Raw genomic sequence first — 24,794 nt, forward strand, 5'->3', positions numbered from 1 at the left:
CGCTAATAGCGTCTCCCCGAACGCAGCCTGAGACAGAGAGAGATGGGGGGGGGGGTTGCGGAGAGAAGGAACGCTAGCAATTTTGTACGTTGGATTTTATCTCGACACGCTTATTTTGTCATCCCTGCTGTACTATTTGTCTAAGCTACTTTCTGTTCTTCGCGTCTGACGAATCGGAAGACGAAATGCAGTGCTCGCTGCTGCATAACAGCCTTCCGCATTTCTTCCTCGCGTCCGCGAACGAGTGCGCGCAAGCTCGCCAAGATGGCGGGACCGTCTTGGAAGCGGAAATTTGTTTGAACGTCGGCCTTCGACAGTGGTGTTTACAGCTGCTTCCAGTCGCGTTGCGACAGGTTAGGATCGCGCCGTCCGGCTGACGTTGGCGCGTGAGTCAAATTTTGGTTCGAGGTATTCAGGTAATAACGCAACCGACGCTAAGTAATCGCTAATGCTGTTGGATTCGTCTAACGTTTTTAACACGACGGATACGTCCGTTTCCGTTTCTAAAGTCGACTCTGTTGCAGAAACTTTATGTCAGAGCGCACCAGCGAAGGCTTGGAATACATGAAAAGTAAAATTTTCAGAGAATTGAACGTTTATATATTTTTTACTGATTGCCATTGAGATTCCGAATGGCACAATTGCTGTACGGCCGTCCACGTACTTGTCGCGAAACGTCCTACTGCTAAAACACAGTAGTTGTACTAAGGAACGAACGAGATACCTGCCCTATATGCACTTGTGCGAAGACTGATTCGTTAATTCGACAGATGAAAGAACGAGAGAAACAATGAAGAGAAATTTGCGAAATAGGCAAGGTCCGTCGATAATTGAATTGTCCGATTCCGACGATGATGACTGTAAGACTAAGCAACTCAAAGATGAGGACTACGTTGTGGAAGACAGCAAGAGGAAACAGAAAATTACGGCGAGCAAGGCAGAGCCGAGGAAGAAGAGAGCGAAGAGAGAAACGCAGAGCAAGACTGTTAAATCCGTTAAGAGAAAGACTAGCGAGGCAGACTCGGAGACATTCGGGAACAAAAAAGCGAAGCTACAAGGATCGTCGTGCACCGAGCCTGCCGACGTAGAGCCGCAGCGAAACTGGGATGATTTAACGAGAGCTCGTGCGAAGGAAGACACGAAGATCCAAGAGAAACTAAGCTGCAGCCTCTCGCAGTCCACGGAATGGACCGACGTCGACTACATAAGCGAGATCAACAACGTGGATACACGCATCGTGGAGAATGTGGTGAGGCTTTTCAAGCAGGACAACACTATACCGTTTATCGCGCGATATCGGAAGAACATGACTGGCTCCATGGAGCCGGACAAGCTGAGAGCGCTGCTGGACAGTTTCGAGCAGGCGAAGGCCATCAAGCTGCGCGCCGCGGCGATTATCAAGAGCATCGACAAAGCGGAGAAATGGTCGCCGGAGATTCACACAGCCGTCACGTCCGCGAGATCCCTCGCCGATCTCGAGCACATTTATTCCTTGTACAAGCCGGGGTCCAAGCGACTACTGGCGGAGAAAGCCCGAGAACTGGGCCTGGGAGCTGTCGGCGAGGCTGTCTTACGGGGACAGGACGTACCGCCGTTGGCGTCCCTGGTGGACCAAGAAAGGGAGGGTTTGCGAAACGAGGAGGAGGTGAAGAGCGGCGTCGTGCACGTAATTGCGGACGTCATCAGCAAGGACAGGAAGGTTTTCGACAAGGTTACGTCCCTCCGGAGAGAGTCAGTCATAGAGATACAAACGACGCGGTGCAAAACCACGGAGAGCTCCAAGAACACGAACGATCAGAAGTACGAGCAGTACTTCAATTTCAAGTTGAGCGTGAACGCGATCAAGCCGCACCACACACTCGCCATCAACCGGGCCGAGTCGCAGAAGATCATCAGCGTCAAGGTCTCCGTCCCCGACGCCTTCGAGCGCGCGTTCAAGAAGTATTGCCTATCGCGATACGCGCCTCAGCGAGAGCAGGGGCAGCACTACGCGAAGACGCTCTACTTGCTCAACGACGGGATCGATCACGCATACAAAAAGCTGATCAAGCCTCAGATGACGCGTCGCGTGAGGAGCGAGATGAAGGAGAGCGCGGAGAAGGCGTCCATAGAAGTTTTCGCGACTAACGTCAAGCAGCTGCTGCTCACTCCGCCCGTGCGGGGTAAGATCGTCCTCGGCGTGGACCCGGGTTACCGTCACGGATGCAAGCTCGCCGTCGTGTCGGAGCAAGGCGACGTTCTCGAGACCGGCGTGATGTACCCTCACAACCACTCGTCGGCGTTCAAAGACGCGGCCAACGTGTTGGCGAGATTGGTGGACAGACACGGGTGCACGATAATAGCGCTAGGCAACGCCACGGCGTGCAGGGAGACCGAGTTGTTTCTGACCAAGGTAATAGGATCGATGCTCGGCTCGCTGATGTACACTATCGTCGACGAGTGCGGGGCCTCGATTTACAGCTGCAGCCCGCAAGCCAAGTCCGAGTTCCCGGATCTCGATCCGAACCTGGTGTCGGCTGTCTCGATCGCGAGACGCCTGCAGAACCCGCTAGCGGAGTTAGTTAAGATAGAGCCCAAGCATTTGGGAGTCGGGATGTATCAGCACGATCTCCCGGAGGCAAAGCTGACCAAGACGCTATCCGAAGTTAGTATGAGTTTGTTGTACAACGTTAGCTAAATGTGCAACTTGACAATTAGACTGCAGATAATTTGAGAAACGTCGATGTGTAAAAACAACTGCTTACTTTTTAACGCTAATTTCTTCGACAAATTCGAAATTAATATTTCTCTCGGTAGATCAATATCCATTCTACTTTTGGTAAGAAAAAATCGCGATGAGAGATTTCTCGAAAAGCTTCTTAGATAACAACGCGATAGCTTTGGGAGGGAATTCGATACGCGGCAGAGAGATATTCGTATCAAATGTTGCAGGTTGTCACGGAGGTGGTGAGTTTCGTCGGAGTTGATATCAATACCGCGTCCCATTATCTTCTACAGCGAGTGGCCGGCCTCACGCTGTCTAGGTCTACGAATATCATCGAGTGGCGAACGAAAAATGGACCTTTCAGAAACAGAGAGCAGCTGCTGAGCGTCAAGGGTATCGGCAGCAAAACGTACGAGCAGTGCGCAGGATTCATAAGAATTCTGCCGGAGACGGCAACGGTTAGCGAAGCCGCGTCGGAACGAACGGGCAAGAAATCGAAGAACGGCTTTAATCCCCTGGATCAGACGTGGATCCATCCGGAGTCGTACGCGATAGCGAATCGATTCGTGAAACACTGCCAATGCGAACTGAGCGACATCGGTACTCCGGTGTTCATCGAGAGGATAAATTCTCACGCGCGAGCCGGATGTGGAGCGCTGGCAGCGCAATTCGGCACCGACGAGACTACGATGGAGACAATAATCAAAGCACTGACCATGCAGAGGGACGAGGATATACGGTCGAAATTGAGCCAGCCGCTGTTCCGCAACAGCGTGCGACGTATCGAGGATTTGACCGCCGGTACCGTATTGAGCGGCGTCGTGCGGAACGTCACGCATTTTGGTGCATTTGTAGACGTGGGCGTTGGTAAGGAGGGACTGATACACGTCACCCGTATGAAAAAGGATCTACATATAGGCCAGCGTGTGGAAGTGAAGGTGGTTAGCATCGAACTGGCACGCCAGCGAATTAGCCTCGAGTTAATGAGTTCATGAATCAACGCTACATGTAATCGCGTCGACCATAAACTTTATACGTTACCGAAAACCAGCGTTAAATTCGTGCTCCAAAAGATATAGTTTGTTATCTGTGTATACGCTTGTATAATTTGTTTTAAGAAGGAGCAAAGAAAATCCGACATTTTATTTTTCTGACATTTGTTTTTAAGCAGGGACGGTTTTCGGATGTACAAGTCGCAATGAACGACAGTAATAAATATATATTTTGCAAATAACGTCTAACTCTGATACGTTCCGAATTTTTCCCCGACTTCGTCGTGAATCACTACTATCTAGTGCCATTCGTTTATTTGAGAATGCTTGCGGTTTATTCTGCCTATTTATTTCTTGTGTATATCTCTCTCGCAACACTTCTCGTGGGTAGTTTATCTCGGAGAAATGGATTCCACTTTATGTCGTGCAATGCGACCGCCTAAAACGCGAACTCTATATGCGTGGTTGCGGAGAGTTTGTAAAACGAATTCCAGTCACGTGCTAACGTGCCTTTTCCCTTGCTGCTAGCAAAAGTACAGTCGACTACACGGGAGAGAGGGAGGACGAGGAGGGTGTATTCCGCATTGAATGCTGCAGGAAAGGAGGTCGCAATTGCGACAGACGGACAATCGTGGCTTAATCTCTTGTTTTTGAAATCGGTTTTTTCTTTGTTTTTTTTTGTTTTCCTGAGACCGTAAAAGATTAAGGATTGTCGACTAATCAAAGTTCATTCACGGTGAATCTCGTGTTACCGGGTTTCAATTGTATTGTTGTCACGTAATATAAATATTTAAAAAATTGATAACTACAGTGCTGGGCGATTTAAAAACTGTAGAGTAAGTGAAAATGGCCCAGACTTAAAAATGGCATATTAATTTTCTCGTTTTAAATGTTGAAAACGAAATTTCGTCAGAGATTTTATTTTTTATTCCTTGCTTTCTCATTTTCTTTCGGGATCTTCTTTCTGTTTGTATCACCGATAAGAAAGGGTCGTCCCGTAGGCACGATCGGCATGAATACGATTTTATTATTGCATCCTCTTACCTGATTATTTTTTTCCCTCCCCCCCAGAACACACTCCTCGTTCGCCTCGCCTGAAAGTTTTAGCATGCAATCTGCGAATTCTATCCCGCTATCGGGGAAGTTCGGGCGCATACCATTCCGCTCTGTCCGCTGTTGTCTCGAACCTTTGCTACATTTTGCATGAGGAGTACACTATATACGCCGAATAGCTCGCTTTAGGCAGGATTTAAGAACGTGCCTGCGCCTCTCCGTCGGAAAATCCGTATTTGATTGTTACTTTCGGAATCGAGAAGCAACAATCTCTCGCGTTTTCTATATATGATCGACGCTACGTGCAACGTGTTTAATCGAGCCTTCCAAACCGATAAAAATTGAGACAATGAAAATGGAATGAAACATTTGTAGCGAGGAAGATCAAGAATGCTTTCTAAGAATATATTTTAAGCTCAGGTTAAAATTGTAGCAAAGGTCTGGTATCGTTTCAGATAAAACAATACATAATATATAAAGTTTTATGTTTAAAATGAAATAATATATCAACTGTACTGCAAAATTTAAAAACGAAACGTTTATAAAAATATTTTTATTCGATCGATATATACGTGCTACAAATGTCTTTATCTAACGTATTTAAATTTATGTAAATTTTGTAAGGAAAAAAATTCCACCACTAATGTTTGAAACAGTTCCATCACGAATGTTTAAATCATATAGTTAATTATATAATCAATGTATAATGATATTTACGATGTTTGCTGAAAAGCGATAATTTTGATAACATGATCAACTTCGTTAATTATTAACCGTTAAAATAAAACGGTCTCTAAATATTCTCCTGTCTGGTTAAGCCGTTAAACGTTTAATTAATTGACAGTTTAAGATCTCGTTATCGGTTTGGTTAAATTGGCGAGACCTGGAAAACGCGGTGTTCGCATGGTTTTTTTTACGTTTTCACTCAAACAGTATCAAATAGAGCCTATCGATGTCATTCACGGAACAATGCACACGATTGATTTCTTTCGTCCAATCGGATAGATCAATCGAAGCCACAAAATATTCGCGAGCAACGCGACGTAGGCGCGTATCCCGCGCGTATTGAATGTATAATCCGGAAATATATACATTCGACGGAAAGCGAAATGTTCACTGCGCGAAACGAGCTGGAAAACGAGAATCATACATGACAAATCCATTGTTCTCTCACAATTGTGTCTTGAATTCGCGCACGAAACGCATTGATAGTTTGAGCGACAAATAGATTTACCGTATAACGTTTCTTCATTACGAGCAAAGAATCTCAAGGAAAAGAAAATTCAATATTGAATAAAAATATATTGATTCTTGAGAGAAAATTTTAAATAAACCGATTTATGTAATAATTATATTTTCACATCTGTAATATATTTTTAGTAACTTTATGAAAAAGATTTTAGTCATAGGTAAACTGAAAAAAATTGGGAAAAAATTGTCACAAATCTCAGAAATTATTGACTCTTCTCTACAATTCAAATCGTTTGTATCCTTCTTGGAAAAAAATCGCTTAATAGGGGCATTTTTTCAAGATTATAGATTTGAATACCTATGTTTTTATGAAACGTGAAAATTGATAAAGTTTGAGTCATTCTTTTCCAAATTAAACATTTGTCCATGTCATTTTGGAAAAGTTATAGATTGAACTTATCAAATCGCTCGCATCTGTACATACGCTCGGAAGAATGAATATTTTTTCTACACTTTCAAAAGAATTGCGAAGAGAGGTTTTGACGAAGGAAACTTACGCTCGCGAGTTAACGTTAATCGCCGAGACGCCAGGCATGAAATCGAAGATATCGTTTGTAAAATACGATTAAATTCTCTGTACGAATGTCACTATCGTACGCGGAGTATTGAATATCGATTTAACTTCGTACTCCACACAACCTTGGCATTGAATTCCACGGGGCCTTCCGCGTGCTCTTTCCACCGTATCTACCCTTTATTTTCCGGGACGCTTTTCATGCCCGTCGTTTTTCTCCCCCTTTCATGCGCCCCATTGTTAGACTAGACGCTTTGAAACTACTTTTCAACCCCTCCCACCTAGCCCCTGAGATCTGTCTATTCGCGCAACCGAGTAATAACCTCGGGTATTTTGTCCGGCATCGGAGAGATTTTATTCCAATGCTACACTTCTGCGCGAAGAAAAGATCTAAGCTTTTCATCCTGTCGTTGCGATATTCTCTATCACCATTAGCCCGCGAGTACCGTAAACTTTTTCCATTGAGTGCTCTATAACTAATCTGTGAATTAGAAATTTCAAGTAAAGTACGCTTGCCTAATGCACTTTCAAGTTTCTTGAAATCTATTGTCCCTGGTGGGGAAAAAAAAGTTGTGAATTAATTTCTCACGCAAGTTATCTTATTTAATTTACACGCGAATTCAAGACACAATCGCGGAGGAGAGGAACAAGCTCTTGTCGCATACTGCACTAACATTTTAACGTTGAAAATATGAAGCTTCGCCTTCCGCACATTTCCGAAGTTTAATTCGCGAGGAATCTCTCGATCGTTTGCAGGAATCAACGAGCCTTTGTTAAAGAGAGGAATTCAAAGAATTCGATTCCAGGGGAGTAGGTCAAAGAATTCGCGCGGATGAGGGATGGCTCGATCTGGGACACCCAGACTCTTTTTTCACGATATAATTGGTCATTACTGCGAAGGCGCGACGTTATGACTAATATGTGTAACTTAAGCACTCTGTACAAATTGCCTCTTCCGACGACACGGGTGGCTTTGTCACGCCGCGAGCCGCGGCCGCACAAAGCGTTCCCGTCGTGCCGGAGGAAGCTTTTTCCGCCTGCTTTCTTTACGGCCTTGCCATTCTGGCGGCTTACGTCCTTTCTTGGGCGAGCCCGTGTAACGCCAACCTAACGAGATGTAATATTTATTTTACCGGGGGAAAATATTTTCGCGCCAGTACATACAACGGGGTTGATTTATACCGAGCGATTCTGGAAACGGGGACGGGCCGTAGCTCCTTTCTTTTATTTAAGCGGGAAAATTACAGGGGAAAACTTCGCGCAGCCTTTTATCGGCGAACAAAGTTGCATCCCTTGCGATTCTCGCGAAAGTGCATCGATGCACTCGCGAGACGCAATTATCGCTTTATGCAACATATTTTATCCTTTTCAGTAGAGGATCGCCTGACCTTTTATACAATTTCATTACCATTCCATTACTTGTGTAAAAAGCTGGCTGACATACATTGTACACGCGCGATATTATTTGATAAAGAAACCGAGACTTTTTTAAAAATATATCGGAGCATTCGTCCGCCGCGAGCTTTATCCGCGACTTCGCAAAGTGCGTTTGTTGCGTTTCCCCTGTACCGCTTCAGTCTCGCGCGCTAACATTATTTCGCCGTACGCCAGGCGAGCTTTTCAGGTTGTCCCCGACGAAATCATCAGCCCGTCGCAGGAATACGCGCCGGAGGTTACTTAATTTCAGTCGCGACTCATAGGGGTGGGCTGATCCAATTATCGTGGTTCACCACGAGCATCAAGGTGGCGGTTTCCATTCTCTCTGCATCCCTTTGTCTCCCGTCAAAAGAGAGAGAGAGAGAGAGAGAGACCCCTCCCCTCTTCCCTCCCGGTGGCGGTACACACCGGCGCATCGTAACTCCGGTTCTCAAAAGCAAAACCGATCGGGCGCCACCGAGCGAAAGGGATTTAGAAGGTTGAGAGACTGACAAATTCCGGCCGGCGAGCGGATATCAATTCACTCCGTTTCGAATCCATTTCAACGGTCAGTTAGCATCTGAGCCCTTGCTTGATGTATGTAGGGGAATTGAGGGCTGTTAAAGTGAACATGAAGATTACAGCGGACGATTCCAAGATTTCTCTCGTCCGGATAATATCGTTACCCGAGCAAATGGTCAGCTGAGCGACACACGTACGTTCGCGGTAATCGCGATTAATCGAGAGAAAATTGATTTTGAAAGTCTAGCAGGTCTGTTTAATTGCATGTTGACGATTGCGCGTTTGTGCCGATTAGAAAGCAGTTTGTGCGATAATTACTTATAGCTGAAACGTATATTCGCGATTGTCCACCTCGCCATTTCGAGCAAAATTAACGACATATCGACTGAAACGATCTATAGATAGTATCGTCGTGTAAAAAAATTCTAAAATTGTGTATAAGTGTGTTACTAGACAACAGATAGATGTCAATTTCGAAGAGATAACACAATCACACTATGGATAGTATCGTTGTGTAAAAAAAATTTTTCAATTGCACACAGGTGTGTTACTAGACAACAGGTAGATGACAATTTCGAATAAATGACACAATCACGCACCACTGTCACTAGAGGAAACAATAAATATTATTCTATATTCTTTGCGTGCTTTTTCACGAGGAAGTTGCCACGATTTACCGAACACTCTGTACGACACAGTATGAAATAGCAATTGGACGTGTATCGCGAGCGGTTACCGGCGATGCTGGCGGTAATGAGAATGTAGGAACATTAACGTGCCAGCCTAATGGTCCTGATTTCGTCGCCATCCGAGACATAATGCGAGAGAACCTACGTAAGGGTTGGCTCGCGACTCGCTCCCGGCGTAAGGGTCTCTCTACACCCTCTCGATCAATATTCCGTGCAATGGCGTAGCGCTGTTTCTTTTACGCCTAACTACACTGCGATTTCGTTTGCCCTCGAGAACGCGATCCTACGATTATTATAGGGACACCGTGACGACGAGGTGAACGCGGTCCAGTTTTACAAATCCTCTAATTAGGGACAAATGAGATAACGGGGAGACTGACCGAAGATACATGTTAAATATTGTAAATAAGCCTCTAATGAAATACAGAGACTCTCGTTTCGGAAGTTCTCTCTCTCTCTCTCTCTTTCTCTCTCTCTTCGTTTTTAAAATGTAAAATATTCTTATCAAACGCGTATACATTTAATAGTGTATTATTATGCCATTGTACTGTACATTTTAACGTAAGCGTTAATATGCATCACATGGTATTTCAGGATTAAAACGCTATTTTAATCCTTGTTATTTATGCAACGTTAGTCTTTCGAAGTGCAACTAAGAAATTATATAGATAGTTCTACTTTAATGTCACCAGATTCTGACTTTGCGTGAGATTCCCCGTAAAATCGAATGAAAGATATAGTTAGGCGGGCATATAGAGCGATGTTTACTGAAGTAAATGAAAAAATGATTAAGTCCTTTCGGTACCACGTGTAATTTTAAATGGAATAGGTATTGCCGAGCTTTTGGAGAATTTGAAGTATTTACACGGCCGTAATACGGCGCGATTTGGACAAGTTCCGATATTTTCGAGCGAAATTACATTTGCATAAGCCGCAGCCGTTGGGCAAATTCGCTACTGCCAGTCAGGATATTTAATTGGAGAACCGTCACGCAACGCAACTGTCAATGGGAAAATCTCTCCCCCCGATAACGCGATTAAATTTCGCGGCCAATTGCCGTGACGCAAATTGGTGGACGACATATGGCTAAACAGGATTCTTGATGATTACCGCCCGCCATATATTACAAAGCACGTACCTACACACTCCACATCTTCTGTGCAAACGTAACGCTGGCACGGTCCATGATTAAAGCAGTACGTCATTCTGATTTTAATGAGATTTGTGCAACAGCTATTAGTTAAATTACGACGTGTGGCGTGTTTCAACGGCTTTCTAAATTATCCAGCGATAATCTCAATCAAATAACTTTATGGCGTGATTAATACGAATCGCGGATTCGCGGGCGCTTTAGCATTGTTTGCAACTCTGTAATGCACTCTGTGTCATGGGGAAAAGACTCCCCCTTCCCCTCCCCCCCGACTGCACATATAATACCGGCGTGCCGTCTCGAGGATTTTGTTCCGGAAGTTATTTCGCGCTTGCGATGGAATTTTCCAAATTTTATTTCGCGAGGTGTTTTCAAGTTTCGGAATGCGCAACTGATACCCGCGTGAAACATGCACCTCGCAACAATGGAAGAGAAATGAAAAAAAGTAACAGCTTATACGTTGAAGTTTACTCTTGATCATTCATATCGATTTAGCGACGGGAGAGAACCTTGTTATATAAGCTCTCTCTCTCTCTCTCTCTCTCTCTCTCTCTCTCTCTCTCTCTCGAAATAAACTGCGCTAACAATGGTGAAATGCAATAAATGCAGGATTTATACGGCATACAGGTATCATCCGTTATTCAAAAACCCGCGTAGACCCCGTAAATAGATTATATTGCGTAAATGGATGCGCAACTTTCGAGTATCGTGACATTTTTACGGAACATTTTTACGTATGAACGCGTAATAAAAATTTAATTATCTTTATTTCTGATAGTTGCCGGGGACTTTTTTCATTAATTTGTGTACGCATCCTGTGAGACGTAATTCACGATAAATAATAACGGAAAATGAAACTGAAGATCGGCGCGCGTCGATAGTTTTCACCGTGTATCTCTTCGATCTCAATTTATTTCTGTAAAATTATTTTTATTACCGTGAGATAGACCTTGTTTTTAACAAAACGTAGAAATAAATGCACATACGCCATGCGTTTGATCTCAACGATGTGCACACGAGCATTATAATATCTGTTTTTCTTCTGTATAGACAGTTATTCCCGGATAAAATTCGCGCGGATTGCTTTCGAGGAATAAATCAAGTTAGTGCAACAAGAAACAGAACCGGTTTATGCTATTGTAAAGTTTGCATCTCATTTTCAAAAATCGAAAGAAAAAATCTCCTGAGAATTCCAAGTTTTCCAGGTGTCTTCCAATAGTAGACTCCCCGAATGAGCATTTAAATGACACGTTCCTTCTTATCTTATAAGTGTATATATCTATTATAAATCTAACATCAATTGGCCGTACTTATATAGGAATTTTCGGCTAGAAATTAACGTCTTTGTAAAAGTTTTACCGTAATGAGTAAGCACTCTACGGTTTATGTTGTAATACTGGCCAAATGTAAAACTGTGACGTTTGATTAAAACTTTTGATTTTTGAAGCTGAGGTACCAACTTTACAATAGCGCAGTTTGTATTAAGATATGTGATACGATAGCCATACCGATGTCCTTGTTTTCAATTTGTTGCAGTGTTCTTCCACCGGAGCATCATATTCGATGGGTTTGGCGGTTGGAATACTCCCCGGAGATCCCTTTCATCGCTGGGGAAACGAGGAGATCAGATGCATCATAAAGTAGAGGTGAGATTACATTGGCAAAGATAACATTGCGCCAGAGCGCAGAAGGGTATTCCAACGGAAATTGAACTTGTCAACATTGAAATAGAAAATTATAAATTATCTTCTTATACATATTAAATGGCACTTTTTTTCTTTATCCCACGCGATGGATAGAATGGCACGATTTCACCCATCTGATCTGTACGATTTAACTTTATCTGACGACAATCCGACGATCACGAGGAAGGTGAATAAGAAAAATTATCTGTTCGTGAGGCTGTTCTGCTTTTACCGAATATTATTGCGATTCAATTTTAGCTAAATTTAACTTTACATTTTTTGGTTATAAATAAAGAAATTTATACACTATGTATAAGTATACATATGTGTGTATATTGCAAATCTTTAATCAATTTTGAATAAACTTTTCTTTTAAGAAGATATAGAAATATACACCATAACTTTTATAAATTATAAATGATTAAAAAAATTAATTTCAAAAAGGTAATAAAATTGCCACTCTCTTTTAGTTAATTTGAAGTAAATTTTAGTTTAATAGAATTTTAATTGTGGCTCAAAAGGGGACAGAGAAACAAATTTATGTACCTTATACAAAAATGAAAAGCTATAACAATTATGTTTTTTCTCAACTTTTAGCTTTAGCTATTTTATAACTTTTCATTTTTGTACAAAGTACATAAATTTGTTTCTCTGTCTCTTTTTGAGGCACAAATAAAATTCCATTAAACTAAAATTTACTTTAAATTAACTAAAAAGGATTTTGGCAATTTTGTTATTCTTTTGAAATTTAGTTTTTATTTTTAATCATTTATAACTTATAAAAGTTATGGTATATATATTTCTATATATATCTTCCTAAAAGTAAATTTATTAAAAATTATTCAAAGATTTGCAATATACACACATACTTATACATAAATATAATATATAATATTATTGTATATGATATTTATATATGCACACATACATATGCTATGTTAAATTAATTTTTATTGTAACATTTAATTAATGTTTCAACTGGTAAAAGCAGATCAACCTCCAGAGGCCCTCCACCACCCCCGCCAACTGGCGGTCCTCTTTTCTTTGTGGTTGTATGCTTTTTTATTTTTTCCAAGCATAAAAATTACAGTATATAACAATGTATAACAGTACAATTAATTTTATACAAAGCATATAGAAAGTAAATAAAATTATAAAATACAATATAAAAATTTTGAGATATTTACATACATACATTAATATAAATACAATATAAAGAATTTGAGCTATTTTACTGATGCCGAATTACACGAAAGCGTTCGAAACAAGTGTAATGATACTAAAATTCACTATTTTTAAATCAGGTATTTGACTATTGTAAATATTTAAAAAAATAACGATCAACTTTTTATTATTAAGATTTTTATTAAAAAATTCTGTGATATCAGTCAATGATTAAATAAAAAATAAACTATAATCTAAAATTTGCATTGTTAAACGCGGCGAATAAATCAAGTGATATTGTGATATATGGATATTATTTAATAATTGGCAATAATTTTTGAAACGCGAAATTTTGAATAAATAATCAAATCTTGAATATTCTACAAAATTATAAAATGATAAAAACTTCTTAAACTCATTAATTTAGCGAATTTTATATTATCATATGTTTTTGTACTGATTTCGTGTAATATATCCGGCACTAGTATTACATAATTTCAATTTTATTACAATTCTGTATTACAATAATTTCATTATAAATAATATTACATAGTAGTAACATACTCTGGAATTATGTAACAAAGAAAAAATTATTACATTATATGATATTATAATATTTGTCATATTACTAATCATATAATAATTATATAATTATATAATATATAGTTATATAATAATTAGTAATATGACAATTAAATAATATTATATAATATTACGTAGTTTCAATGTACTGGAAAAATACATAATTTTAACTTCTTACATAATTCTTACATAATTAACATCATATTGTCGAATTACAATCCCCCCTGTGTCCCTACCTAACCGAACCTAACCGAACTTTTATCTCTAGATTGTTCCTACCTATCCATATTCTTAGGTATTCATATTTCTACCTAGTCATATTCTTATTTACTTAATATCATATTTTACCCACCCGTATTGATTTTAGTTTGTTTAGTTTATTTAGTTTATTAGTATTTTAATTAGTCGCGACCGCGATTACCCGAGATTAGGGAAGATTTTTAAAGGGAGTTTAAGAAATTTTAAGTTCGCAATTAATGGGAATTAAACCAGAGACTTTTTCGTCTCCAAATATGCACATACACTTGTATGTGCAAAAAATTTATCTTACTTACGTTCATATATTACATTACTTAGCTGGTGTTGAACACCAACCTACCTTGTATACGTCCTCTTCTGGCCAGTATATGGACTTACCGTTTCCTGGCCAAATCCACTCTGGCGATATAGCCAGAGACAGGAAGGAGAAATACTCCTTCTATTGCCGGCTGATCATAGCCGGCAAATGAGCGTAGTGACTTTACGCTCTTTCCCACGATGCGCGAAACACGACCGCGTCGCGAAGGACCATTTATAGCAATTAAATTAATTACGGAATTACTAACATCCAAAATCTACTAATTGTCTTAGATACTCTAATTTACACGCGTGATAACATCTTTGATTAAGAATAAAAAAGATATTATTTAATCAGAATATATATCTTGAGAAAAAGCTGTGTATAATCCGAATAAATTCGACTACTTTTCGCGAATGATAGCAATTTTACTATCGAATGCGATATAATCAGAAACTCTGAATCTTGACAAAAAATTTTAATCAACGGGCTATTAATGGATCCGATTACTTTTCATGAACGATAGAAATTTTAAATGTGATGCATGCAGAACTTAATAACAATGCAAAGTAAATGAGTGACAAAACGCGAGCCGAAGAAATCTAAGGTCCACATTTTCGATTTATCGTTTCGAATATCGAATCTCACCTCAAGTGGGTGAGAAATTAATGACGTGAGATCCGAAAGGAATAATAAATTTCCTGCGCAAAATTGTGCTAATGTGAATATTTCGTGCACTCGAGCGAATACAATTTGAATTTTGATAGCTGCATCTCGTTACCATATATTGTGCGTAATCCGTTCAAAATTATTTCATGGTGTATTAAAAATAAATATTACATCTCTCAAAATCAACTATTTAAAGTAACGCGAAATTGACCAACTTTAAAATTATCGCTGCAAAAAGTTTTTCGCGGAATAACCGTTTATTGGATCTCATGTCATATCGCTTTAACTGGTATAAAAACCAGTTTTCAATGCACATAGATAGACTGTAAAAGTTTAGGTTAAAATTGGCACGTTATAGAGACAAATAATTAATAATCGTAAAGACATGATTTTGTCAAATAGATTATAGATATTGTATCAATTTGTTAAATGAACTACGTATTCAATAGATTATACGTGAAATATTTATTTTCGGTCGTGATATATGCATACTGAAAACATCTCTAAGCATATATATTGCATTTTTGCGCCACAATTTATATAATATTTAATCCTGGAAGACAATATTTGGCAAGAGGGAGCAGGAGGAAATAAAACAAGGTATTTGTTACTCAGTAACAAATATTACGTGTATGTCATTTTATGCAATACCTATTATGTTTATTTATCCTATTAATTTCATTTTTTATTTATTTCATTTTAACACATAATCAATGCATAAAATCAAAGCATAAAATCAAGGCATAAAATCAAGGCATAACATCAAGGCATAAAATCAAGGCACAAAATCAATTTATGTGATTTATCCAGGATTAAATATCAAGTCCTAATCGATTCCAGTCTATCTATTTTAAGGCCACGGATCTATGAAATGTAAAATTCGTAATAATTTATCGTCGTAATTTGACAAGCATCTCTGCGATATATTTGACGTAATCATAGATACGTGACCTCAATTATAAAAATGTACTCATCACTCACCGATCGATGCGCAACAGCGGAGTTACTCTGCAACGTCGCTACGATGATTCTGAACAGACAAATATTCGAATTAAAGCAGGGCGTAAAAGAGACGGCCAATAAAATAATCGCTTAACTCTTTTAAAATATTCTACTCGTTGGACAAGTTTCTATTTCAAACATTTTTCTCTAATTTTTATCCTCTCCCCGAGTAAATCCAATTGAAAGCGCGAGTGATCTTTCCGCGCATGATATAATGTGTATAAATCAATACTTACCGCATGTTGCTCCGCCGGCGCCTGATGCCTTCCTCAGGCCTCCACCTCCTCTCAGACTGCTCGGGATGTCAGGCTTCGTAAGGTTCCTTCCTCCGGGGTTGTCTCGGGACGGCAGCCAACACTCACAACACTCACAACACTCACAATTACGATCGCACGCTACATCTTATACGGCACTCCCGTGTTCGCATTCTTGTACGCACTCGAAGCTAATTAAGACGCGACGAAAGCGAAAAAAATCGCGAGAAATCACCGCGTTCTGGGGAGGATAACTGGCCACCGAGTTTCGGCCAGATCAAAGTCCCTCCAAGAGGTACGTCGGTTAGTATCCGACGCAGAGAAGAAGGATCTTGATGGTGGAGAGCGAGCTGAGCGTACTCTGATTTCTTTCGGGACCCGCGGGATTAATCCGCGAAGGAAAGCTAAGCGGCCCGTCGAACGTCGAAGACGCGCTGCAGGAGGGAACGAATCCCGGATCTTCCAGACCGCTCCCGATAGCGGTCGTTTCGGCAGCAAATCAACGACAGTCACCTCTTTTCTCTCAATCCGCATGACGCCAGGCTGTTAGGCGAGAGTACAAATTCGCGCGAGCATAAATTGTGCTCTCCCATTATTCAGAAACCGTGTTTCTTTTCATTGACATATAAGTGAAATAGAACGATCCCATGTGGAAAGTTGCGTGGTTACGAATAAATATATTTAAGAGAAATAAAATACATGCATTGCTCGCTGCAGCGTGTTATATGTGCGGGCACAAATAATTCTCGGGTACCAACTGTCCGAGGCAAATCGAAACCGATAACAGCCGGATTTGAAAAAGAAAAAAATGCGAATCTAAAGTTCGACAAAATTACCAACTTTTCGCTTGTGTCTGTTGCGTTTAAAAATACATTTGGAAAGAATTGTCTAAAGTTTATCGATATCCGATTGATATCGGGGTACCCAGTCGACTTGCCTCGAATCTATTAAGTGCCCGCACACTTTTGATTACGCTCGCCGCGATGCTAAACGGAAAGAGTACACGTTACTTTTCGCAAATTGTACCAAGTAAATTGTCCGAAGTTGATCTTTATTTGTCAAATAAAAATATTTCACCGTTCATGCATGTATTTTACAACTGAAAGTTGTAAAGTTAATTAAAAAGTTAATATCGATGTGGAATAGCAGGATCCGCAGTACCTAGAAATAGTAAAGGTTAAGCAATAGCACAGCAAAGGTTAAAGCATAAAGCTGAAATATTATATATATATATATACATTCGTAAAATAATATATACATTCGTAACCACGTTAATCGTTAAAGCAAGACTAAGCCAACTGATTGTAAATTCAACTTATTCAGTTGATAGAGTCGGGCACTCGTTCTATTCATATTCTCGCTACTGTTAAGTCTCATTATCGTTCAAGCAAAACTGACGCTATTATTAATATTAATGGAGGAGCACGTAATAAGAGAAAGAAAGAAAGGGAAAAATCTCCTTTCGGAATATTTAATTTACTTCTCGAACACGCGCTGTGAAACACGAACGGTAGTTCGTCGTTGATTCATTGCCAAAGCGACGGCTTCTGGGAACCGCCGAGAAAACCAGGGTTTAATTCCAGCCCTGCAACGCGGAATCTCCAACTTTCGACGGTACACCGAACTAGACGTCGTGGACGAATCCCGCGGGAGCAGACGAGAAATAACTCTCCGCTATGAAGATTATTGCGACTCCTCGCCGGTACGAACGCGCTCGTCCTCCTGACGCGAGGGACTGTGATAAGGCGATCGCGCCCGAAAACGCGGAGAGAACGTGGTTACACGCTGACCGGTAATATCGCGCACAGCACTCCCAACACTTTGCACAACACTCCCGAAGTCGGAATTACGAGAACGCACTGATAATCGCGATCGCACGATATCCGGCACTCCCGAAGACCGAACAACTCGTAAACGCTCGTAAACCGACGCGGCGGATTTAAAGTCATACGAAAGTCTTTCAACGCATTGTTGAGTTCACAAATTTCACGGATGCACTTGCTTTCTGCGTGATTTAGTCCTTAAACTTTAGTCCTTAACTCCGGTCCTCGAATCGCTAGATCACACTGCATCGAAGTCTCGTTCGTTTGGTGGATTTAATCGCCACCGAGAAACCATGCAATAGCTTTGAGAGACTTGCAAGTGAACCTCGAGTTTCGCACACCGGAACGTTGGTCGCCGGCACGGGATATTTGACGTCAAAAAACGCACGTCAAGCGTTCAGTCCGATGTAATGTAATTAGTACCGATAGCACGGCGAACTGATAATCGCGGTCGCACGATACCCGGCACTCCCGAAAATGCGACACGGCGAGCCGCTTATACGATCGGCGGCGATTTAAAGTTATACGGAAGTCTTTCAACGCACCGCTGCGTTCACAAATTTCACAGACACACTTGCTTTCTGCGTGATTCAGTCCTTAACTCCGGTCCTCGAATCGCTGGATCACACTGCATCGAAGTCTCGTCCGTTTGGTGGATTTAATCGCCGCCGAGAAACCATGCGATAGCTTTGAGAGACTTGAAAGTGGACCTCGAGTTTCACACGCCGGAACACGTTGGTCGCCGGCACGGGATATTTGACGTCGAAAAACGTACATCAAGCGTCCAGTCCGATGTATTGTAATTAATAACGATAGCTCGCGCCGCTACCTCTCCGCTCGAGCGTCGCCGCGTGAATGGCCCGGCCAGGTAACACCCACAAAGTCACGGCCTTCGCGGCGCGCTCGTAAACAACTACGTACGGTCGACCTTGTGACGTATGGGCCGTTACCGCGTGGCGCAATGAAATATGTGAACGTATGTACAAAACAAGTGTTTTTGTACGTTCAAATATTTCGTTGTGTCGCCGCGAAGGCCGTGACTTTGCGGGAGTTACCTGGCCGGGCCATTCACACGGTGACGCTCAAGTAAAGAGGTAGCGGCGCGAGCTGTCGTTATTAATTACAATACATCGGACTGAACGCTTGATGTACGTTTTTCGACGTCAAATATCCCGTGCGACCAACGTGTTCCGGCGTGTGAAACTCGAGGCTCACTTTCAAGTCTCTCAAAGCTATCGCATGGTTTCTCGGCGGTGATTAAAGCCCGTGTCACACTACGTATTGCGGACACGGATTGGATTACGGATCGTACAAATAGACAGTCGTCTATCCTGCGATCTGCAATCCGGATCCCAAGTTGCCTCGCTGTGATTGGCTGATTTTCGATCCGCAATCCGTAATCCCAATCCAATCCGCGTCCGCAATACGTAGTGGGACATGGGCTTAAGTCCACCAAACGGACGAGACTTCGATGCAGTGTGATCCAGCGATTCGAGGACCGGAGTTAAGGACTGAATCACGCAGAAAGTAAGTGTATCCGTGAAATTTGTGAACGCAGCGGTGCGTTGAAAGACTTTCGTATGACTTTAAATCGCCGCCGATCGTACAAGCGGCTCGCCGTGTCGCATTTTCGGGAGTGCCGGGTATCGTGCGATCGTGATTATCAGTTCGCTGTGCTATCGGTACTAATTACACACAGTACACTTGTTTTTGTACGCTCAAATATTACCTTACTTCAGTAACGTTGTATGGCGTGTGTTTTCACCACGTATCTCGCGTTTGAAGGTAAATTCGGCGCGTTCGCGCGGATGCTGTCGCGTACGTGAGTCCTCAGATTCTTTAATTATTACTTATGATAAAGGCGATAGGAGCATATGACGATAAAGCGTCAATATCAGTGACCGAAACATCTGACATTATATTAAACACGTCGATATTTATTTTGTTAAACAACTAACAATCGTGTTCTGTTTCATTCCATTTCTTTATAAGCACATTGTCAAGTTTCGCTTTATCGTCATATGCTCCTATTGCCCTTATCACAATTAATCTTTTTTCTCAAAGGAGCTTATTAATATACGCTTCTTTAATCATAGAATTGCGTTCTTACAGAAAAGTTACGAGTCGATCGGCTAAAAGTCATGCGAATAATCATCTTGCAACTTTTCTGTATAAGAATACATTTCTCGCATACGTTTTCCTCGCGAATGATTGAAGAATCGCGCCCCTGCTTTATACTGATTCATCTTTATCGTACGAAGAGAAACGTTTTAAATTAATTAAAGAAGCCACGCGCGAGATACGGCCAAGTATTTTCAGAACTGTCCTTGCATTATCATTTTGCGTGAAACGGAGGACAAGTATATCTCTACACTCTTGTACCGCCGAATTCGAAGCACAAATTTCGTAGTAGAATAGAGATTCGAGTTACACGCTGAGAGGAGATATTCTTCCCGGTATGTTAGTACGAGGTATATATACGAGTTAATAATGAACTTATAATGATCGATTGGAGGTACCGCTCTATAAATTCACGGTACCTTTTTTAAAGAGGTGCAAAATTTTCCGTGCGTACCTCCGAAAGTACGAGGTAGAAATGTACCTCTAAATGTCTGTTTCCATGCCAGATAGGCATTTGTTATACTCTTCCTATGTTGCATGAGCCACACTCGCGATCGCGTAATGTATACCTCCTCAAAATAAAACTCCTACACTGAGAAAAATGTCGGATTAAATGTAATTGGGTAATCCAATTACATAATAAGAAACGGATATATCCGATGAAATATGTGATCGGTTTTTCAATCAAATTTTATCGGTAACTGCACTTCAGCAGATAAATTTCATCGGATGTATCCATAATTTAATCGGAAAACGTAATCGGTAAGATTAACCATCGGAAATACTATTTTTTTACTAAAAATTTTTCTCGGTTTAATTTTTATGTCTCTCGTGATTACGTATGGTTTTTACTTTAACGTGCACCTCCAATTTTTGGCGACACATATATGCTCAAGAGTGCACGCGTACGAGCGTGACTCGATGTCAATCGGAGTAACTGCCGCGCTGAAAAGTGTCTATTATCGACGCGAGTATGCTCGATAGGGAGTCGTAAAGCCGATCAATTATGTTTACGATGCCACGCCGATGTTTTATCCCGCTGATTTATTCACGCTCGCCTCGCCTCGACCTCGGTCCATGCCCTTCATGCCGCGGGGGCTTCATCCACGGTAGAAGGTAACGCGCGGTAACGACTTTATTAGGGTTATCGACGTGCGCACGTGCCTCACCCCCTGACATTTCAACTCTTGGCATGTTCGTTATGGAAAGTGGGCCCGGCCGACGCCCGGCGCCCGGCGCGGCGCCGCGCCGGCAGACGCGGCGGCTAATTGCTAATTATCTTACGGTTTTAATCAATCAGTCAGAACGACACGTTGTGCAGTCATGGCAGATGTTGCGCAACCGCCGCGATACCTTCGCCGTAATCAAGTCCAGATCGCTCGTATAATTGGCCGATTACGTGATCCCGTCGGTTACTCCCGTCGCACGCTCGTTACAGTATTACGTGAACTTCATTATTCCTCGCTCGCCAGAGTTCAGCGGATACAGGGGTGAATCTGCGCCCCGGATCGGCGCGAGAAAGCGGTTTTCGTGTTGTTATAAGCGTCGCATTCCACCCCATCCCCCCCTCTCTCTCTCCTTCGCTCTCTCTCTCTCTCTTTCGCCGGCGAAATTGCAGCCTGGCGTTCTGAAGATATATTTCACGCCTTGTTGCGAGTAAGTGGCTTCTTCCACGCAGGATTAATGCCATAACGCGCACTACGCGTTATGCATAGCATATAATACCTGCTGCTAATTTATTTTTCAGAAAATGCTGTTGGAGACGCGAGCATAAAGTAGCGTTATTACTCAGGCGGCGCAAACATCCAAGAGACGCTGCGAAGAAGTTTATAAAAACGTCTTCGACGCATCTTGCGCGGGAAAGATCGACGAGGATAATTTAATTAAGTACAGCGACTTAATTAAGCATATCGCTACCTGCAGGTAAAACGTTCTTTACTTTCTTAGATATATTTTATGTTGCGCGATACATTTAGATTTTCTAACTTGCATCTACGTGGAATCGGTCCTTCTTAAGCCCAAAACAGGGAGATGCCTGAAAAATATCTTCTAAACACCTTTGTGATATCGCGTTTGCATTGCCCGAAGGCATACCGTAGTAAACGATTCGATCTAGCGAGAGAAAATAAAACAGCTCGTCGCGGGAATAAGACTTCTAGATTTATAAATACGGTAATACGAGCAAATCTGTTTCCTCGATTTAAAAGGATATGCTTTATCTCCCATTTTACAGCACGGTTTCTACTCCTTCGCAAACGCTTTGAATAAAATAATAGTTTTGATGAATAATACTAGAACTTAAAATCTAAGTATTGAAATGTACAATGAACTCTCGATTCACACGGTACTCCTCCATTTAAGTACCTGTGCCGATTAATGAACTAGAGTTCGAGTGAGGTATCGTAAAATTTTCTTCGAGATAGATTTTTGCGTGCGTCTTATTTTTACGCCGTGAACGGCGTAAAAAAACGTGCGACGGGCAACTCGGTAAAAAAATATGATAAAAGCGCCGTATTAACGAGCATATGAAGTGCTCGATCCGTGGAAACTCCCGATATATTGGTTTAAGTTCCTAAACCGCTACACGACCACGGAGTTGCTAATTAATCTCTACGTTCTGTGCTCGACCCAGTTACGATAGTCAGCTACTCAGCGGCGATCATGCTATAACCTTCTGGCCCACTTTCGACAATGTATAAAAAGCGGGGATTACTCTCCCATATTAAATGCGCATCTCGCGGTGAGAGCGAGAAGGAGAAGAACGGAGAGAGGAAGACAGAGAGAGAGAGAGGGTCCGCATCCTGGGATTCTTACCACATCGAGGACGGAAAGAAGCGAGTGAAAAGCGGGTTTCGCAAGATTATTGTTAGATGCTAGTCAGTGGTGGATTATCCACCGGGCGCACGTCTTAAAACCTTCAACGTCTATAGAGAGCTGGACAACTGAGCCGCTAGAAAATCGTAATTGCAAAAAAGATAAATCGTCGTCGATTTTGAGATACTTCGGGGCGAATAATTTAACTCTTCTACAACCGCCGGGACATTTAAGTTCCGCCTTACAGTTTACGCCTCTCCGGTTCCTTGAGACGCCGGCGTGCCATTTAAAGATTAATAATAAACGACGAATAATTCGATCGCGAAAGGATTAAAGGGAAGGAGCCCAGGAGGTCCACGAGGAGTTGCGACGCTCGTAAAAATACATAGAAAGTGTCGAATTAATACAGAATCGCAAATTGACAGACCGATTACCGAGTAATTCGCTTTATTTGTGGAAGCGATCTCTATGCAAATGAGCGATGTATCACGATGGACAATTGAGTTTGCGATATTTGCCTGTCTTATCAATGTTTTGGCGCGCTATCAATCTCAATCGCCTCGTGTCGGCGAACGTATCATCGTGCGGCCCGACTTCCACGAACCAAGTGAATTGCCCGTAATTCCCCTGTCAATTTGATTTGCGAATCTATATCTACATCTTAAACGGACGGACTATATTCCGTCTATCTTTATACGTATCGTACACTCCTCTACTCTAGGAAAAAAGACAGTCAGCAACCCATTTTGGGGCCCACAATTAGTAATCGAATTATTTGCATTGTCTGTAACTCTAATCTTTTACGAATTTCACTCCGCGTAACTAAAAATCGCAATTAGCTATTCTATCTATATCCAAGATTTTTAAGTAATTATACTAATCAATTCTCTCAATTAGTTCGATCGATATTCAGTAACGCAAAGATAATTTTCACTTAAAGGGCACTAACCGAAATGTTAAGTTGCTTAGCTACAAAGAAAAACGGTCCAAATTTTTCTCAGAGTAGAGTAATCCAAATAATTCGATTACTAATTGTGGGCTGCAAAATGAGTTGCTAACTGTCTTTTTTTTCCCAAAGTACGCTCTCCTACTCTGGAAATAAGAGACAATTAGCAACCCATTTCGGGGCCCACAATTAGTAATCGAATTATTTGGATTGTCCGTAACTTTTACGAATTTTACCCCGCATAACTAAAAATCGCAATTAGCTATTCTATCTATATCCAAGATTTTAAACTTATAATACTGACCAATTCTCTCAATTAGTTCTGTCGATATTCAGTAACGCAAAGATAATTTTCACTTAAGAGGCACTAACCGAAATGTCAAGTTGCTTAACTACAAAAAAACGGTGAAAATTTTTCCCAGAGTAGAGGAATCCAAATAATTTGATTACTAATTGTGGGCCGCAAAACGGGTTGCTAGCTGTCTTTCTTTTTCCCAGAGTAGATTTGTCGAATTTACGTCTCCCTCGAAACAGACACGCGGACCTGCAACTTAATTACGATTCTAAGACATCGTTGGAACAATATCCTAGATATCTCCAATTATTCTTAGATCTTAGAAAGACGAAAAACAGACGCGAGGATGCCATTTTTATACTGTTATTGCGACAAATATTACCACGTGCCTCAGCGGTCGAACTGGCGAGACGCCCGCCTAGAGAGTGTAAGGAGGTCCAGGTTCAAACCCTGGCTGAGGTAATATTTTTCGCAATAAATTTTCCGCATTGACCAGTTAATTAACAAGTGCGGCCAGCTGTGGTCGAATACAATTTGGAATTTTATCATTATTCTGGCAAGTTGAAGAATCTAATCTATTCTTAGATCTTCT

At 41.4% G+C, this 24,794-nt stretch overlaps 1 protein-coding gene across 1 annotated transcript; it reads left to right on the forward strand.

The window, feature by feature from the left end:
* The first annotated feature begins 73 nt into the window (after nucleotides 1-73).
* LOC105561175 (S1 RNA-binding domain-containing protein 1) lies at nucleotides 74-23,712 on the forward strand. Its single transcript, XM_012010931.1, has 5 exons — nucleotides 74-416; nucleotides 525-2,644; nucleotides 2,932-3,642; nucleotides 11,828-11,937; nucleotides 21,895-23,712. The coding sequence occupies exons 2-4, from the start codon at nucleotides 791-793 to the stop codon at nucleotides 11,933-11,935; spliced, it is 2,673 nt and encodes an 890-aa protein (XP_011866321.1). The 5' UTR covers nucleotides 74-416; nucleotides 525-790; the 3' UTR covers nucleotides 11,936-11,937; nucleotides 21,895-23,712.
* Nucleotides 23,713-24,794: the final 1,082 nt, after the last annotated feature.

Source organism: Vollenhovia emeryi, unplaced genomic scaffold (genome assembly GCF_000949405.1).
Source record: "Vollenhovia emeryi isolate VEMERY1.0 unplaced genomic scaffold, V.emery_V1.0 DF939210.1, whole genome shotgun sequence".
Classification (NCBI taxonomy): Eukaryota; Metazoa; Arthropoda; class Insecta; order Hymenoptera; family Formicidae; genus Vollenhovia; species Vollenhovia emeryi.